Below are 20641 nucleotides of genomic sequence, written 5' to 3'. Positions count from 1 at the left end.
AGTTCTTGGCACTGAGGTTGGATTTAAGAGAGTCAGATAGGGATCGGCTCCCATATATTATGATTGATGTTACGAGTGCGTGAGTGCTCCAAATTACCTTTTGATGTTATGGTGTGAAAATGATGTGGATGTTGCATTTCACTCTCTGAGTGCATTAGATTTAGATAGTTATAGAGATTATGGTTAAAATTGATATTTTACTCTCCGAGTAGAACGCTCACTCTGTTCAATATTTTTCACTCTGAGGAGGATTTTATTTTGGTTAACCTGCTTTTCTCCCTCGCAGGTCAATTATTACTGTTTGTATAAACTTGTTAAATCTTAGAATTTCCGCATGTGTTAGAATTGTTATTTGATTTGGGTCTGTAAACTAAATTATTATTTTGGGACCTGTAAACTTAATATGCTATGCATGTTTGATGGATTGGATGAGGGAGTTGAGCTCCCATTTATTATTATGTTGATGAGTATGTGGAGGGTGAGCTGAGCTCCCCAATTGACTATATATTGTGTTTACAGGTCGGGTGAGTCGAAAACTCCCCGTTGGTAAGTCCATTTTATGGCCGGACTCTGTCCGTTTGTTTTCTTGATATTGGGCCCAAATGGGCTTTAGAATTGGGTAAATGAACAGTTAAGGCTTACTACGGGCCTCGGGGGCTTTAGGCTGGCCCAGGTCCTAGTGCCGGTCCGGCCCATAGGTTGGGTCGTGACAGAACACAATTCCTATTTGTGCATCATTCACAAGAGGGCAACAAAGAGGTACAATTAAACTTTTGATTTCGTACTAATTGGATATTAATTTTATATAATCAATGAATATTTCACATATCATGCTTACTATTATTCTTTTTCATTATTATAATTTATAATTAATTAACTTAAAACTAAATTTACTTAACCTTTTTAAATAAGTTTATATAATTAAGATTGAAATTCCACATTCACTTCTTATCTTTTATGTATATATAGAGATAAACTAAAAATCACCATTGAAATAATCTAAGTCACTCTTTTAATTGGCTCAAACACGTTATTATTATTATTATTATTATTATTATTATTATTATTATTATTATCATCATCATCATCGAGCCATGAATATCTGGAGTGTAAAATTCACAAAAAGATACATTTTTGAGTGATCAACACTTTAAAATAGAGTATGTTCTGATACTATACAGAGAAAATAAGTTGAGTCTCATTCAACTTCAAAAATTAACTCAAGAAGAGAAAAATTTACTCTAAGTCTTATATATAATTAAAATACATCATATTAAATTAAAGTGGAACAATAATTATCGTTAAACACAAGGTGTTATTATATTAAATAATATGAATGGATTCATATTTATAATAAGTATTTTTTTAATTTTTTTATTTCTAAACACATGCTTTTTTTTATACATATAATTATGTTTGTAAGAATGATTTTTCTATAATATACTAATTTTTTAATTGGAACTCTTAAATATGTTTTTTTTTAAATATATATAAATTCTTTCCATCACCTTTACCAAAAATAGTTGTCCAAATATAAAATTTTCTTATATTTATGCAAACATGACATCCATATTATATTTATATAATCTCAATTCTTAAATTTAATATAGCAATGATGTTATAAGTAGAAAATATAATTATCATCCATCTCTATTGAAAAAATAATTATATTTTTATATTTCATATATTTAGTAGAAGGTTGTGAGTAGGGGTGTGCAGTTTTCGGTTTAAACCAAAAAATCGAACCGAACCGATTAATTCGGTTCAATCGGTTCGGTTTTAAAATTTAATCGGTTCGGTTCGATTTATAATTTTGATAATTTCGGATTAATCGGTTCGGTTCGGTTATTTTCATAAAAAAATCAAAAAAATCGAACCGAACCAAAATTATTAATATATAGGAAATAAAAAAAAATCGAACCAAATTGAATCGAACCGAATCAAACCGAACCGAAATCAAAGAAAACCGAACCGAACCTTAAGATTTTTGAGTTTTGATTTCTAATTTTTTTTGTTTTTATGTTTTTATTATTTAGATTTAATGTTAAAAATATGAAATTTTATAAATTTTGGTTTGATCTGTTTAAAATCGAATCGAACCGATATTTATCTGTTCGATTCGATTCGATTTTCTCTTATCAATCGGTTCGGTTCGGTTTTTATAATTTTTTATTTTCGATTTTCGGTTTTATCGGTTCGGTTCGGTTCAGAACCGAACCGACCGTTTGCACACCCCTAGTTGTGAGAACATAAACTTGGTAATGCATATAAAATATTTTTAAAAGAAATTTAAATTTTATTTTAGTGACATTTGAATCATTTTAAGAACTATGAAATTTTGAGTTGCGACTTAATTATAATTAATTATATTAAAAAAATAAAATTATTAACATATAGGAAATGTTTGGTCATTGGTGGCCCATAATCCTAGAAAGGGAAAGAAAATGTTGAAAGCTTTGAGAGATGAAAAATGGATTTAAATGCGATGCTAAAAAAAAAAAAAAAGGAGAAAAAAAGAGAAGAATAAAATCTTGTCTTGTCTATGCTTGTTCTTGATCCCAACCCAAGTCTACATTCTTTCTTCAATTCACACTCATGTTAACCTTTTATATATTATGCCATAAAAGGGAATGCACAAACACAGAGGATTATGCTTCCTTTTGTTTTCCTACTAATGTCCAAGCAAACTAACATGATCCTTATTGCAATATTAAGGTAAATCACAATCTTTCTATAGCTAAATGGCAATGACAATGATACATCTAGTCAACTTTTTTATATAAAGTTTTCTTTTTTTTAATTTTAAATTGTATCTAAATTATTTTATAAGAAAACGTTTTCTATGAAAATATTTTCTATTATTTAGTTGCCATGTTAAACTTACGTTATGTACGTATGATTGTTTTTATATTTTAATAAAATTATCAAAACGTAAAAAATAAATTTTCTTTTAAAAAGAAAAAATCATTTTATTTAATTTTTATTTTTTTCATGTAAAATAACTTGTATATTGAAAATATTTTTTATGAAAAATTTAGAAAATATTTTTTATGAAAAATTTAGAAAGTGAAAATATTTTCTAAGAAAATATTTTTTGTCATTTGGTTACAATATTAAATTAATAATATGTGTTTACTTTATGTATGTAGAAGTGTTTTCATATTTTAAGAAAATTATTAAAATTTAGAAATCGAAAATTGATTTTTTCTTTTAAAAAAAGAAAATTATTTTTCTTAAAAATTACTTAATTTTTTTTAATTAGAAAAATATTTTTTATTGACTAATTTTCCTTACTACCCAAAAGCTAAAAAATATAGAAATTTAAATGGAGCCTTAAAAATATTTAATTTTCTCTTTAATTAAAAAAATATTTTTTATTAACCTATTTTATGAGTCCTCAAATATTAAAAAATATGAACAATTTATATATTTTAGAAATTGAATCGAACCGAACCAAAATGGATGAAAAACTGAATCGAGTCGAATCGCTCTATTTTGGTTCGGTTCGGTTCAAATCGATCGATTTTATTTTTGATTATTTTTTAATTTAGAATTAATTTTCAAGTTATTTAGTATAATTTTAACTTTGGTTTGAACCTAATAACCATTAATCAATAAAATTAAACAATATATATATATATATATATATATACATTTAATTCATAAATTCCCCATAAAAATAAATAATTCAAATTAGTTGGGTTTGATTTGATTCAATTTGAATATATAAAATTACTATTCAGTTCGGTTTGGTTTAACTAATTTTTTTCTCTTCAAAACCGAACCGAACAGAAATAACAAAAATTTTTATAATATAAAACGAACCGAACTAAATTAATTTAAAAATCAAACCGAATTACCGAATTAGACGGTTTGATTTAGTTTATTCGGTTTGAACTGAATAATGCTCACCCCTAAGTGCAAGCATATTTAATTTTTTGACCATTCTCATATAAGGTACATTATAACTTTTATGAATTTTTGAAGTTAATTAGCATATTTTAAAATTTTAATTTATTAAAGTTTAATGATTTTAAAAATATAATCTTCAGTCTTTAATGTGTAGAAAGATTTAAAATAAATAAAAAATAATAAATATATGAATTTATACTTAATATATTTTTATCCTAAAATAATTAAAAAATAATGAATTAAAAAATTAAAAAAATATTAAATAAAAAATAAATTTATAAATAATAAATATCATGAAAAAATATAAATTAATTAAGTTTTATTTTCATAAGAATGATTCTATGTAAATTTAGTTAGATACTATTTTATTATCATAAAATTATATTAAGGAAAAAAATTAAAATTTTTATTTTGATTTTGCGCACATAATAGCATATTTGTCTATTACTAACAAAATTTTAAATTTGTTAATGTTTGAAGTTATAATAATTATAAGAAACAATTTTATTTCCACCAATTACAATAAATAATATTAATTCAAAATTTATAACAAAAATGTGGCTTGATTAACGCCAATCAGAATTACAATCATAAAAAATAGAACTGAAAATGATTATAAATGAGATTAAAATCTAATTCAAATCGGTTAAATTTAAGCAGATTTCGATTCGAGTTCTCACAAGCCAAAAAATCAGCTGGTTTCAATTTAAAATCAATCTAAATCACAGGTAAACAAAGTAATATTTTTTAATAAAAATGTAAAAATATTAGTTTTTCACTTTTAAATTAATTATTTTAACAATTTCAAGTACAGAAAAGGAAGCCGAAAGGGCAACCGGCTTGTCCAGTCAAAGGAAGAAGCTGGTTGGAGGCTAACGTGCGCGCCACAGCCGCGGGCACCAATATTCGCTTGCGCGTTCTTTGTTTCTTTCTTTTTCTGTTTCCATTTCTCTTTTTTTTTTTTTAATTTTCTTTCACTTTCTCGCTCTTTCTTCTCTAAAACCCAAGCAGACAAATTAAAATCTTCATAGTCTCCTCATTTTAAGACCCCTTCTCTCTCTCTCTCTCCTTTTTTTTCTATATCTCACTCGACGAACACTCTGAGCGGCCCATGATGGACAATGGTTTCTCTTCCCCTCGAAACGATGCGTTTCCTGCTGGTCTCCGTGTTCTTGTTGTCGATGACGATCCCACCTGGTTGAAAATTCTTGAAAAGATGCTCAAAAAGTGCTCTTATGAAGGTTAATTTACTCAACCTCTGCTTCCTTCTGTTCTTCGTTTCTTATTGGTTAACAGTCAATCAACCTTGCTTCTTTTCACTGCCACTGTTGATTATGAACCGCGTTAATGTTACATATGAACCTGCCTAACTCCTTTTTTATTGGTTTTTGAAACTTCTAAGTCTTCAATATTATTCTTCAATATTATTCCCTGCATCAGTTTCTTTTTTTTTGTTGTTCTATGGTGGTAATCATTAACATGTTGTTTCTACTTTGTTGTTCTGCTTCTTGGGTTCTTTACGATAGCTTGTTTTTCCTGTTGAAAAGTGTATTTGAAGTTCGAAATTTATGATTTCTATGTCGCTGGGAATGCTATGTGTCTTGTTTAAGCATGAAGGTGACATGAACCTATATGAAATCATGTTAGTCGGGGTTTGTGAATGCTATTCATGTTGTTTTTAAATATTTTTGCAGCGTATTTGTGGGATTTTTTTTTTTGTATTATTTGAGAATTAATTCGTGGATTTTGTTAGGTGAAAGCATGGTCATCATAAACCGGCACTTATCATTGAGAATTTTATAAAACTTGAATAGCTGCGAAGGATTTTGGTTTTTTGTGGAAATTTGACTGTTGATAGTCATCTTGGAGTGGATAAAGAAATATATTTATTCCCATCACTGGTTGTAATTTTTGACCTTTCCTACGTCTCCATTTCTTGAAATGGAGGCATGGATGAGTTAGACTGCAAGTCGTATTGATGCACTTCTGCAAGCGTTTGAAGATAACTTCTCTAAATTACAAGTATTATGTTAGGAAATCTCAAGGACGATGAAATGCTTTCTCATGCAACTTTATAAGTTCATTATGTGAATTTCTTATCATTAGACTTGTCGTGCTACTCTATAAAGATTTGCCCTTGTTTTCTGTAGTTGGCTAGATTAATAAACTGAAATTGTTTGTCATGAGCTGGGTAAATTATAAGGTTCATGAATCAGACCAAATTCTAATTGGATAACGTGTTTATGTCTCATCCAATTTGAACGATATTGATGCATTTTAAGAAAAGCTCAACTACTTAATTGGAGAACAAAATTGTAGACTCGATGAAAAAATATTAAAAAATTCAAGTACTTCCCATGTAATTATTTCTCAACTTAACTGTAGGTTTGAGGCTCAAATGTTGGATAAGATCGAGTCAACTACATTAATTTGATTTCTGCGCTAGAGAACTAACGAGTCTTATAAGTGATGGACATTAGGGCTTCAGTTTTACACAAATGGTACACCTTGTTAACTTTCAAGATTAGCACATATTTTTGGTAGAGGCCACTACAATCAAGTTCTTAGCAAGTCATGCGTTGCCTGATAAAAATAAGCTCTATAAAAGGTTGTACATTCTTGAGGTGTACATCATTGCCATTTGAATAATACAACCTAGAAAAACAATTCTAAAAGAAAAAGGAAATTAATAATTCAATTGCTGTGAGGACTGATAAAGCATTTTACTGAACCTATTGATGTGTATTAATAATAGTTAGCATCTTTTACTGATGGTATGTTGGATTCCTGGTACATATTGATTCATGTAACTCTGTCCATAGCATTGGCACATAAGCTCTCTCTCCTGCAGCCTTGCTACCATTCCTTTACCTACTGAAATATGTATGAACATTGCTGCTAGAGATCTGATCAAATTATGATAATACCTCTGGCTTTGTTAGGCTTAAGTGAGATTAGATTGAACAGTCTAAATGCTTGAGTTGGTGTGTGCGCGTCAGAATTTAGATTGAACAGTATAGTTTGTTAGGCTTAAGTGAGATTAGATTGAACAGTATATTTTTATTTCGTTAAATTTTACATGATTGAGTTGGTTTGTGTGCATCAGAATTTAGATTGAACAGTATATTTTGTTAGGGTTAAGTGAGATTAGATTGAACAGTATATTTTTAATTCATTAAATTTTACATGCTTGATTTGGTGCGTGTGCCTCAGAATTTCATTGGTGCAATGCTTTCTAGTGCTTTTTAACTGCTTCAGTAAATTTGGTTTATGCCTTTCAACTTTCTAGTATCCATGTGGGTCCTCAAAGGTATTTCTTCTGGTGCATCTGAATATCTTTACCCTGACCAAACTTTCTGTCATCTTTTCTGGTTCATATTCCTCATGACAATAATTTTGCTTTTTGAATGGAAGTAATATAGGATCATATTTGTTTGTGTAACAATGTGTTTAGCTTTCTAACCCACATTACCATAACATTGAGTTTTTGATTTTTCCCCTTTGGAATGCTTTTGTGTTGTTCAGTGACCACATGTGCTTTAGCAAGAGATGCTCTGCACTTGCTTCGTGAGAGGAAAGATGGATATGACATCGTGATCAGTGATGTCAACATGCCTGACATGGATGGTTTTAAACTTCTAGAACATGTTGGACTGGAGATGGATCTTCCTGTAATCAGTCAGTTCTTTGCCATTAACATGTGGACTTTCATCTTGAATGCCAAAATCTTTCCTCATTTTTTTTTTCTTATATTTATTGGAAGTATCCTTCTGGCTAAAGGTATTCATGTCACTTTGCAGTGATGTCTGTTGATGGCGAAACGAGCCGGGTTATGAAAGGCGTTCAGCATGGAGCCTGTGATTATCTTCTTAAGCCAATACGAATGAAAGAACTTCGGAATATATGGCAGCATGTATTCAGAAAGAAAATAAATGAGGTAAGAGACATTGAAATTCTTGAAGGAATGGAAACTATCCAGATGACTAGAAATGGATTAGATCTGCCCGATGATGGTCACTTGGTTTGTGGAGAAGATCTGACTTCAGTCAAGAAAAGAAAAGATATTGAAGGCAAACATGATGACAAAGATCCTGGTGACAATTCTTCCACAAAGAAAGCCAGAGTAGTTTGGTCAGTAGACCTTCATCAGAAATTTGTCAAAGCTGTAAATCAGATAGGATTTGATAGTAAGTATCAGTTATATATTTGATTCCAAAATTTTGGTCACTGGATCATGATAATGAATTGTGAATCTTCACATGTTGACAAAAAGTTTTTAACCTAATTTTGTCATTTATGTGGTTTTCGATGTTATAGCATGCATCTTTACCATGCTTACATGGAGCCATGTTATGTAATGTCTGTTTGGCAGAAGTTGGTCCAAAGAAAATCCTTGACTTGATGAATGTACCATGGTTGACAAGAGAAAATGTTGCAAGCCACTTGCAGGTATTGCACTCACATCCTTGTTTAATGTTAAACAGTATGAATTCTCTATGAATTTTATTGATTCTTGAGCAGTATGAATTCTCACTTGAAAGGTTTTCCCTTAACGCAGAAATACCGTCTCTATTTGAGTAGATTGCAGAGGGAAGATACTGTCTCTCTTGATGGGATAAAGCATTCAGACTCACCTTTGAGAGATTCTGCTGGTAGTTTTGGTACTCAGAACTCGATCAACAAGCAACAGCTTGATGTTGCAAATCGCAGCTATGGATTTCCAGGAAATAGTTTACTTGTCCAAAATACGGAGCCTAGAAGCCATGACAGTGAAAGAAAGGGAATTGTCTCAAAGAGTGCTGCAGAACCCAAAGGAGCTTTAAGTTTTGAAGTTCCTGATTCTCGTAAGCCCAAGAGTTCACAAATGGAATTTGGTCATTCTTTTATTTCTCCAGGATCAGAAGTAAACTTTGCAGAATTTGATTCAAACTTCCCAACAAGGTTTTCATGGTGTGAAGTTCCGCAAACTCAACTCAAGCAAGAACCTAAGCCACTCCATTTAGATGATGGGCTTAGCCAGCTAACACTACCTGGTAAACAGCAGCGCATTCAAGCTGATTATCCACAGCCGGCTCCGCCCATTATTTCTGGATCTTCTGTAACTGAAAGAGATATAGGCTCTGTCAAAATTAAGCCTTTGAATGACGAATGCAGGAACAATGCCAGCCTAGCAAGTTCAATAGGAAGCACAATTGAAACTAGTCATGTTCAAACCAAGACCCATGCGGCAAGTCATCAAGCTTTCGATCCCATTTCCATCAATACATCAAGCATGAAAAACCAGACCTCCTATTCGAGTTGCATATCGGACTTGGAGTCAACCCAAAAGAATATAAATTGGGGACTGTCACCTTTTGCAACATTGGATGATGATCTTCAGGTCTGTTGGGTTCAAGGTGATTGTTATGCTATGAATCTTGGACTCCAAAACATTGAGTTTCCTGAGTACTGTGATCCGGGGCTTATTGCTGATGCTCCAACATACTTGTATGATGCGGTGAGGTTTGACTACGAGAATCTCTATGACCCAACAGAATATCCTCTAATAGAGCAAGGTTTGTTTATAGCATAACCTTGCTCCACCTTCCATAAACTTCATCATTTCCTATCTAAAATAGATGACCAAGCCATCAAGAGGGGTGTTTGAAACTCCTGTAGATTGGGACATTATTTCCTGGACAGTCAGGGTCTTGGAAGTTGAAACATATATTAAGCATAATAAGCTTGCTTCTTCAGGTTTCTGTAACATGCGACTTCATTAGTAGTGTTGTATATGTTTGTATGATGTTTGATTAAAGGGAGCATGCACATGGATGCATGCGGCGACTGTCATTATTCCTTGGAAATTTTGTAAGTGAAGGTCATGAGCCACTAGAAGTTAAATATATCATCTTGTTGCAAATGTCGCTATGTATTCATTCTGCTAGACAACTGCATATTGAAGGCATTAAGAGACTCGGGAAAGGACTAATCCTGACAATGCGGTAGCAAACACAATCTTTGATCTTCATATAAACTATTTATGGCATTAAGATCTGCCTAAACAACCCTATACCTGATAGGTTCTAACTTTCAAATTTGAATTTTTTCTAATATAAAATACGAGAGCAAAAATCAGGGAGAGCAGAGGATTAAAGTAGAAAACAGAAAAATCTGTCAACTCTTCCTGCCAATATGCTAAGAAAATTTCCCTCAAGGACTCGGACTTTGCATTAAAGCATCTCCATATTTGGCTCAGGACTCAGAAGCATGGTAAAACTATGTAATAATAATGGAAAGCTAATCATTCACAATTTCATAAAACGCACATAACTTTTTACAAGCAGTCATATAACGATAATGTCAACCCTGGATACAAAAGTAATGTATTCTATCACCTTCCCAAGACTGCTTTTCTACGTTGGCACATCCATAGAGAGAAAGAAAAGAACAAGCGTCAAATTTTGTTGGATGTTTAAAGCAGCCCTTGAAAAAACCATTCTCTCCACTAACATTCCCCTAATCTAAATCTCACTGTCATCACAATATTATTTTTCTTCCCTGTAGTGTGTAATTGCAAAATAAAATCTACACAATCACCTTCTATTGATGCTTTCTTGAAGCACCCTCCTCTCTATGGGTGCTGGATATTTGGAGAAGCATTTTCACGTGCTTTCTTCTTTGGTAGCAAAGTGACTGAGCAATTACCTTTTGGTACTATACGCTTGGAGCTTTCACCATTGATTGAAGGTCTCCGATGAAGCTGAACATTTGTTTTCTGGATCATATTGGAAGAGGGTTTTCTTCCAAGTATTGGAGATTGAGGTCGTGTCAGTGGAATCTGCCATACATGATGGATCAAAAATTAGAATGCATGCAGAGGTAACTCCCACATTGGTGCTATGACAAGGTTTTATGTAAACCAACCTTAGATTTCACTTGCAAATGTGTTTTCTCCATCTCCTTTGCATTGTTTTTCTCTTCAAGCTTCTGAAAGAACTGTCAAAGCAAATGAAAACAAGGTAACAAAAACCATGGCAAATTTACAAGGAGTCAATGAAAAGAACCATAGTTTCTAATCTTGCCTCTTTACGCTTTGCGGCTCTTTCTTCACTCCTAAAGCTAAAAGGACACGACATAATTGGAGATCGTGCTTTGCTTCCACTCACAGTTGAAGATTTTGTGCAGCTGCCATAGAATCAATTTAGGATAATTGAGATCATAGAATACGTAGTGCTTTTCTTTTCAGTTGCTAATTATGTAAGCTCCATAAGGAAAGTGATATCAGGAAAATGAATGCACAAAAAGCTGTTGGGATGAGCATGCAGATTCATGACTTCAAAGTTAATTTTTATACTTTCAAGGTATATGCATAATATGATATCAATGAGGCACTTAGCAAGCATAGCAACTAATTCCTGAGAAATGGTTGAGAAGTGAGCACATGCTTATTAAGGTAAGCATTTAAGGTCTACACAAACATGAACCATCTTCAAATTTAGGTAGTACAGTTCTTACTCCGCAGAGAGGGCCTGCAATATCCCGCCTACTACCTTTCCTCCAGAAACTGACTTGTTGAATAGTGAATGAGTTCTGTAAGAATAAATCTTAAATGTCAATGAAAGAAAAACATTTACAAAGGGCCGGCTGCTGGGTTTTGTTAGGGGCAAAATACCTTCTATCCTCTGACTGGCGATTTATCGAAGGAAGAAGCTTTGATATCCCGTAAACAGATGCCTACATTTCGGAAACATAATTCATCATGGTGAGTTGACAGATATTTTTCTAAGAATAACACTCAGGATCAGGAATGTGTGCATCTGTTTACTGCACATAAGCCAACTGAGAGTATAACGTAAAGAATGGAAATACCCTCGTTGGATTTTGGGTAGTAGTTGAACTCTCTTTCAACATTCTGACAGAACTTTTGTTGGTTTCTCCAGAGTGAGGAGCCAAATTGATTGACATGTGGACAGATTTTGGAGTTGATCTCCTTTTATCAATCAAGCCTCCCACAGACTTATTGCTGTTTGGATGGACATTTGTTCCACCTTTCAGTTGTGTGGAACTGACCAGTTTGCTAGAAGACTTTGGGAGTTTGGAGGCTCTGCTCTGACTTGATTTTAATGACGAATTCAATTGTCTTTTATTACTTGGTAAAGCCAAATTCAACTTCTCTACAGGTTCCTGATTGAAATGGTAGTAAAACAGAGTTAATGGGATATATGAAAGAACAAGGCATAAAGTGACACTTTTTACCTTCTTGGGAATTTTGTCTTCTGGTAAGGCCACAATCTTGTCACAGTCCTCAGCATTATCAAGCTGCTTTGAATTTTCCTCCTGAATAGGGTTCTCCACCTCAACCTTCTCTTCTATTACCTCTTCAGCTCTTTCCACCATTGCAGTTTGTAAATTTTCGTTTTCACCACCCAGATAAAATGCATTTACATCAGCAGAATGAGGTGGGTCAAGGACACCTTTTTCCTGTTGCATATTCACTACAACATCACTGGTTGCCTCAGCCAAGGCAGAATCCATAGGACTGTCACTGTGAGTTTCTTCAGCAATTTCTACTCCAGGAACACTATTAGCTGCAATTTCTACTTGACAGGCATTATTTACAGCAGCATTTGCTTGCTCAAGCAAGGCTGCTGCTTTCATGGCAGCTCTCTTCTTGTAATGAGCTTCAAAATAAGCTCTCTTTTGAGCAACAGAACCTGGCTTGGAAAACTGCTCAACTTCTTCTAAGTAGCGGTTTTGCGAGAAGGTTGACCATTTTTCCCAAGCTAAAGATTCTGACATAAATCTCCCAAACGAGATCGATTCTGTTAGGGCTCGTAGGGGGTCACCCTGCAATCCAACATCTTTAGCAGGTTACATTGGTGGGATTTTAATGTTACTGAAATCCAAAAAACGATCAACACAGAACTGTAAGGAAATTTCAAGATTTGTACGTTTCTTAATAAGAAGACCAAAAAGTTTACCCTTGATGCTATAACCAAATCAAGTGGTTAATGTTACAATCTACTGATCACAAGAAAAATAAAACTCAAAATAATGTTAATAAAGAAAAGAAAGGCAATCACAAAAATCAATCCAACTGTGTCCAATAAAATGGCCATCATCAATATTAATCAGAATATGTCTAGGAGTATGAAACAAAACAAAAGGCACTAACCAGCAACATTTAAGCAAATATACGAGGGATGGAAAAAAAAAATGAAATTATGTACCCGCAAAACGTCAAACACCCAAATAATTCTTCCCCGTTTGGTTCTTGAGAAACATTGAAAGAAAATAAAAGAAACAGCTGAAAGTAACTTCTTTTATTACGGGTTTCAAGGCATTAATCATAGTCGAGAAGACAGTCTGTTAAAGGAAAACTCACGAATCGTCCTAGAACGGTTTCAAAGCAAAATAGCAAGAACTAAACCAAAACCCATGAAATATTACTAGAGAACATGAAAATTTCATTAATTAAACATTAACATGAAGAAAGTTTTTTATGGACTAACCTGTTTGGCTTCACGGGAAGCATTAGATGGATGAGAAAATGATCTCATAAGACAAGTTGGTTCAGCCATCTCACTTTACAGTATATAAAGCCCTTCTCTTCTCAAAACCCCTTTTTTCTCTCCTTTAGCTTGATACTGCTGGTTATAGCTTTGCTTAATATTGTTTATATGTTTATCAAACCCTCTGGTCGTTCTATGGAAAACTCTTCAAGGGATCTCACTCCACTCTTTCTTTCACTTTCTAATGGAAAACTCTTCAGTGTCTCAATTGGGTTCTTTGCATGTCCAGGCAAGAAAAACAGAGAGAGAGAGAGAGAGAGAGAGAGGGGGGGGAGGGAGCGTTTAGGTGACTGAGATTTGCAGAGAAAGGAAGAAGCTTTAGTGTGTGGGCGTTTTTGTTTGCCTTTAAAGTCCACAGCTTTTCATTTATATTTCTGGTTGTGATCTGTGTACTGTATATTCATAATTCTTTCTTTGGATACTGATTTTTCTGTTCCGTATGAATCTTTTCCATTTTCTTTTTCTGCAAAATATAGAGAGGAGGGGATGCATCTGAAATTCTTGAAATTTTTGGTGGGACCCCATGCGGGTAAACCTTCCTTCTAACGTCTAGTTTTCCTTTTCTTGATTTGGTTAATATAGGAATTGTGGGTAGAGAGAATCTGCAAGACTTTATTATATTAGCTTATTTTGGTATGGTCCACCATTTCTTTTGAATTTGAGCAAGGCAGACAAATCCAGTCATGTAATAGCGATTTAGCAACGGCTTTTGTCTGCAATCATTGAGGACACGTGCATGAGTGAAGCCTGATTCTAATTCACCATTCTCATTCTTCTACCTAGTTTTTCATTGAAGTTTTCATAATAAACCTAGCATTTGTTGCAATAAAAATCAAGAAAGTTTTATAAATGCTAGTAAAAATCTTTGAGAAAACTCAGAAGATTGAGCAATCAAAGGGTTAATGTGAATGGGTTGCTATCCGAAATCCATTTCAAAATCCTGTGGTCAAAGGTGTTTCCTTTTGTGGTTAGTCCATTAAGATACAGTGATTCCTTTTAATTTCTTTCTAAAAAAAATTTAAATTTTGATAGTGAAATGGATTTAAAATAAAATAAAAATGGAATTTTTTCTTTTTTTTTTTTATAAAAAATGGAATAGTTTTAGTAACTTTATAAATTGCCTTAAGCAATGAATTTCATTGCTGGATATCAAAATTTAAAATAAGAAATTTTAATTTATTTTTTTTTGACAAATTTGAATTTTTAATTTTATTATTTTACTTATTAAGAATTTTTAAATATGAATTTGAAATAATATCATTGAAAATTTTAAATTTATATAAGATATTTATTATTATTTATGAGATTAATATATATATATATATATATATATATTAAATTTAAATATCGTATTTCAAATTTCAACATAAGGTAACGATTTCTTTTAATTTCTTTTTTAAAAACATTTAAATTTTGATAACAAAATAGATTTATAATAAAATAAAAATGGAGTTTTTTTTTATTTCTAGACAAAAATTGGAATAATTTTAATAGATAGATGTCTTATTACTTTATAAATTGCTTTAAGTAATGGATTTCATAAAACTTTAAGCTATATATACTTGCAGTTTAATTTTAAATAAGAAAAATATTGGAAATATGTAAATATAAGATTTTATATTAAAAAAAAATGAATGAGAGATATATAAATGAGAAAAACCTATAAACACATTGCCATAAGATCTATTAAAGAAGGATTCTCTCCAAGCGCTTTAAGTCCTCCAAATTTCTAAAAAAAATTAAAAGAAAATATTTATCAAAACAAACTGAAAAAATTTTCACTTTAATAAAAATAGAAATATTATTTTAATTATTTTTTAAAAATTTTATTATTTATTATTAGAAACTTAATGGCTCTTAAACTAAATATTTATATTGAGATTTGTATATTTATTTTTCAACTATATGTATAATTTAGTTGATTTTATATGAATCTTATATAAATATTTGATTTAAAAGCTATTGTCACGACCGGTCCGGCACTAGGACCTGGGCCAGCCTAAAGCCCCCGAGGCCCGTAGTAAGCCTAACTGTTCATTAACCCAACTTTAAGGCCCAGTTGGGCCCAATTTCAAGAAAACAAACGGACAGAGTCCGGCCATAAAATGGACTTACCAACGGGGAGTTTTCGGCTCACCCGACCTATAAACACAATATATAGTCAATTGGGGAGCTCAGCTCACCCTCCACATACTCATCAACATAATAATAAATGGGAGCTCAGCTCCCTCATCCAATCCATCAAATATGCATAGCATATTAAGTTTACAGGTCCCAAAATAATAATTTAGTTTACAGACCCAAATCAAATAAACATTTCTAACACATGCGGAAATTCTAAGATTTAACAAGTTTATACAAACAGTAATAATTGACCTGCGATGGAGAAAGTAGGTTAACCTCAAAAAAATATCCTTCTGTGGCCTGTAAAAATTTTTGAATAGGAGTGAGCGTTTGACTCAGAGAGTAAAATATCAATTTTAACCATAATCTCTATAACTATCTAAAACTAATGCAACCTGTGGAATGAAGTGCAACATCAGCAATAAATTCACATCATAGCATCAAAAAGGTAATTTGGAGCACTCACACACCCTGTAGTATCAATCATAACATATGGGAGCTGATCCCCTATACAGCTCTCTTAAATCCAACCTGATGCCAGCGAATTACTCAAGCTCGGACTTCCACTTAATAACCAAATCGAGGGTCTCAGCGAATTACTCAAGCCGTGACTACCCCTCGAAGGATCGGGTCCCAGCGAATTACTCAAGCCGTGACTACCCCGTCCTATCCATAGTCCACACCACATCACACGCACGCCAACGCACGCACACTGCTCCAAATTACCACAACAACATCCATGGCACATCAACAGTTATGAATGCAACATAAATCGTGCCTAGAGTTTAACTACATAAATATATGCATATAAGTGATGCATGGGCATGCTTGAACATATAATAATATCGAAATTACAATTAAAATTAATATTCTACTCACAGACTTGACGGTGGTCACTGAGGCGGCTGGGCGGAGGAAGAAGGCTGTCCCGGCTCACCTGACAATTTTTATTACAATCATTTAATAAATTTGACTCAATACAAACAAAGAAAAAGACCAATACGTCATAAGTCGTGCCGAAAATCCGGCAGAGTCTCCCCTATACCTAGGACCTACCCAACCTGCAAAAGGGCTCAAAATACACTTCTATACTCACAATCCATATATCCACAACTCAATCACATCACACAGCCCCTCCTGGGCCCATCAAATCAGTCATCCATCACAATACGCAAAATTTCAATTTAGTCCTTATTATTGATCATTTTTGCAAAAACTGCCCAAACAAGCTCTAAAAATTATAAAACTTTGCCCCGCGGTCCTTAGCAATATTATTAAGCTATTGCAAAAAGAATCATAATTTTCTAAGCTACCACGAATATTTTATGGATTTTTAATCCTATTTAAGCACTAGAAAATTACGAAAAAGCAAGGTTCGGGTTTACCTTTGCCAATTCCGACTTCGGGAACGCACTCGGGATGTCTGAAAATGGGGGGCTAGCCAAAACCTCGGTCCAATTCGGAGACTTTTTCGGTAACGAGTCTGTCTGGCCGAAATTTCACAGACCCGGTCAACTGTCGAATTTCCGCGAATCGAGGATACCTACACGAAGCCCATAACACGGGGGTTAGTACATAAATTTTTCAGAATTTTCTAAGCTCATTAAATGCTCGGAAAAACACTGCGAAGTTCCGTGGGACCCACTGAAAAATGGTGTCGGAAAAATTTGAAATTTATGTTGCCGCAAAGCTCTCGAAGAGTGGAGCGTGCTGGTAGCCTCGGTTTTCTCGTGGGATTCACGGTTTTCGAGAAATCTAGCCCAAAAGTCGAAATGGGCTAAAATCTTCCCGAGCAAAAATCGGACAAACCGCTTCGATGGATTTTGGCGTTCTTGGTATCTATGGAAAGCTCTCGCCGAGTAGATGATTTTAGACACAAGACCCGGTCCAATTGGTGGCCGGATTGGCCGAATTTTGGCCGGGAAGTCCAACGATGCGCGCAAGCGTCTGCTCCAAGGCCGCTTCCGGCGTTTAGGCGGCCGTGGGGAAGGGCCGAGGTGGGGCGCCAGCGAGGTGGGGACGCAGGGGAGGCGGCGGCGCGGCAAGGGGAGGAGGGAGGAGAGAGAAAAGAGAGAGAGAAGGGGAGAGGGTCATCGCGCGCGGGAGGGAGGAGAAAAAGAGAAGAAGACCGGTCCGATCCGGTCCGGTTCGATTCGATTGGTTCTATTCGAAATACAAAATTTTGAATTTTTTTACTCTGCCTCGGGACCGAAAACGAGGTCCAAAAATTCCGAAAAAATTCCAGAAAACTCAGAAAAATACGTAGACTCCAAATATATTTTTAGTTTTGCCACGTGGTCTTTAAATAAATTTTTAAAAATCATTAAAGTTTATATTTTCGGAAAATCGAACCCGATTTTTAAAATCCAAAAAATCTCAAAAAAATTCCTAAAATTTAAATAAAATTAAAATACCAAAAATGCTCATAAAATTTAAAATTTTGGGGTGTTACATTCTTCCCCCCTTACAGAAAATTCGTCCTCGAATTTTACACAAGGCAGAATAAAGCACATGATTATACATTGAACAAGTAAGGGTACTTGCTACGCATGTCCCGCTCTGACTCCCAGGTGCACTCTTCCACTGACTGACTCCTCCACAAAACCTTAACCATAGGGATCTGCTTTGATCTCAGCTGTCTCACTTGGTAGTCCACTATGGCTACATGCTGCTCCTCAAATGTCAAGTTCTCTTTTAGCTCTATCACATTCGGCTGCAGTACATGAGAAGGATCGGGAATGTATTTCCTGAGCATGAAGATGTGAAACACGGGATGAACGTGAGAAAGGTTGGGTGGTAGCTCCAACCGGTAGGCAACTGCTCCAACTCTATCCGTAACCTCAAAAGGTCCAATATACCGAGGTGCCAACTTGCCCTTCTTTTCAAATCTCATGACTCCCTTCATTGGAGAAACCTTCAGAAATACATAGTCGCCCACTGCAAACTCCACATCCCTTCGTCTGGGGTCTGCATAACTCTTACGCTTCATCAAGGTTGTTTGATCATTCCCTGATTAAAGAAACTACCTCTGAAGTGTACTGCACTAGGTCTATATCATGCACCTTCGCTTCCCCCATTTCTGTCCAACACAGAGGAGACCTACACTTTCTTCCATATAATGCCTCATAGGGTGCCATCCCTATGCTGGAGTGGCAACTGTTGTTGTAGGCAAATTCCACCAAAGCTAGCTGCTCATCCCATTGACCTCCAAAATCCAAGACACTCATGCGAAGCATGTCTTCCAGTGTTTGGATTGTCCTTTCGGACTGTCTGTCTGTCTGAGGGTGGAAGGTCAGATCAAGTTCAATCGTGTGCCAAGTGCCTCCTGCAACTTTCTCCAAAACCGAGAAGTGAATCGGGGCCCTATCGATATTATGGAAGTTTAACTCCATGCAATCTGACTATTTCTCGAATATAGAGCCGGGCGTACTGTGCCACAGAATATGTAGTCTTCACAGGCAAGAAGTGAGCTGATTTGGTCAAGTAGTCTACAATTACCCATATCGAATCATATCCTCGCGTGGTACGAGGCAACCCAGTCACAAAATCCATAGTGATCATTTCCCACTTCCATTCTGGGATAGGGAGCTCTTGCAGCTTCCCTGATGGTCTCTGGTGTTCAAACTTCACCTTCTGACAAGTCAAGCACTTGGACACAAAGTCTGCTATGTCTCTCTTCATGCCATTCCACCAGTAGCTATCTTTCACATCATGGTACATTTTGGTGGAACCTGGGTGGACACTGTACAGTGTGTAGTGTGCCTCTCGCATGATTTCATTCCTGAGGTTGTCCACATCGGGCACACATATCCTAGAACCTTGCACTAGGGCGCCATCATTGGCAAATCCAAACTCACCACCTTCACCTTGTCAGACTCTTTCTATAATCTTCATCGCTTGTTGGTCTCTGTGGCCGGGAAACTCTAACTCTGTCCCTCAAGTCCGGCCTCACCGAAAAGTGAGCTAACAATACCCCTCATCCGAAAGATCTAGGATTAAACCTTGATCCATCAACTCATGTACCTCCCGAATCAATGGTCTCTTCTCATCAAATGTGCGCCAAACTGCCAGAAGATTTTCTGCTCAAGGCATCTGCCACAAACATTGCCTTTTCCAGGTGGTACTGGATGGTGCAATCATAGTCTTTCAGAAGCTCCATCCATCTCCTCTGTCTCAAGTTCAAGTCCCTCTGTTGGAAGATGTATTTCAAACTCTTATGGTCGGTGTATATCTCGCACACTTCACCATACAGGTAGTGTCTCCAGATTTTTAGTGTAAAGACTACAGCCGCCATTTCCAAATCATGGGTGGGGTAGTTCTGCTCATGCCTCTTCAGCTGCCTTGAAGCATAAGCCACTACCTTTCCATTCTGCATCAAAACACACCCTAGGCCAACTCTGGAGGCGTCACAATACACGGTGTATCCTTCACCACTCACAGGTAGTATCAACACAGGGGCAGTGGTTAGACACTCCTTGAGCTTCTGGAAACTCACCTCACAGTCATCTGTCCAAATGAATGGAACATTCTTCCTGGTCAACTTAGTTAGGAGCCGCTATCCCGAGAAATCTTGTACAAAACGCTCAGAGTAGCTACTAAACCAGAAAACTTCGCACCTCAGTGACTGTTGTAGGCCTAAGCCAATCAGTTACGGCTTCAATTTTCTTGGGATCCACTTGAATGCCGTCACTAGAAACCACGTGTCCCAAGAATGAGATGCTCTCTAGCCAAAATTCACATTTCGAAAATTTGGCATATAGCTGGTGCTCCCTCAACGTCTGCAACACCATCCTCAAGTGCCACACGTGTTCTTCCTCGGTCCGAGAGTATACCAGAATGTCATCTATGAATACGATGACAAAACGGTCCAAAAATGGCTTGAACACCCTGTTCATCAAGTCCATGAAGGCTGCTGGTGCATTAGTGAGTCCAAAAGACATCACCAAGAACTCATAATGACCATATCTTGTCCTGAAAGCCATTTTGGACACGTCCTCATTCCTGATTCTCAACTGATGGTAGCCTGATCGCAGGTCTATCTTGGAAAAGAA

General features: G+C 35.0%; 2 protein-coding genes across 2 annotated transcripts; one reads left to right on the top strand and one right to left on the bottom strand.

The window, feature by feature from the left end:
• The first annotated feature begins 5015 nt into the window (after positions 1-5015).
• LOC110655475 (two-component response regulator ARR11) lies at positions 5016-9814 on the top strand. The gene is made up of 5 exons (XM_021811781.2): positions 5016-5153; positions 7438-7590; positions 7713-8099; positions 8285-8361; positions 8471-9814. The coding sequence occupies exons 1-5, from the start codon at positions 5024-5026 to the stop codon at positions 9482-9484; spliced, it is 1761 nt and encodes a 586-aa protein (XP_021667473.1). The 5' UTR covers positions 5016-5023; the 3' UTR covers positions 9485-9814.
• Positions 9815-10186: 372 nt separating this feature from the next.
• Positions 10187-13984, bottom strand: LOC110655476 (protein WVD2-like 7). Its single transcript, XM_021811783.2, has 8 exons — positions 13407-13984; positions 12151-12741; positions 11764-12078; positions 11567-11628; positions 11410-11484; positions 10977-11079; positions 10819-10890; positions 10187-10732 (listed from the first exon to the last, which is right to left on the bottom strand). The coding sequence occupies exons 1-8, from the start codon at positions 13473-13475 to the stop codon at positions 10526-10528; spliced, it is 1494 nt and encodes a 497-aa protein (XP_021667475.1). The 5' UTR covers positions 13476-13984; the 3' UTR covers positions 10187-10525.
• Between the last annotated feature and the right edge of the window lie 6657 nt (positions 13985-20641).

The sequence above is a fragment of the Hevea brasiliensis genome, chromosome 7 (assembly GCF_030052815.1).
Source record: "Hevea brasiliensis isolate MT/VB/25A 57/8 chromosome 7, ASM3005281v1, whole genome shotgun sequence".
Taxonomy (NCBI): domain Eukaryota; kingdom Viridiplantae; phylum Streptophyta; class Magnoliopsida; order Malpighiales; family Euphorbiaceae; genus Hevea; species Hevea brasiliensis.
This window is presented reverse-complemented; position numbering and strand designations above follow the sequence as displayed.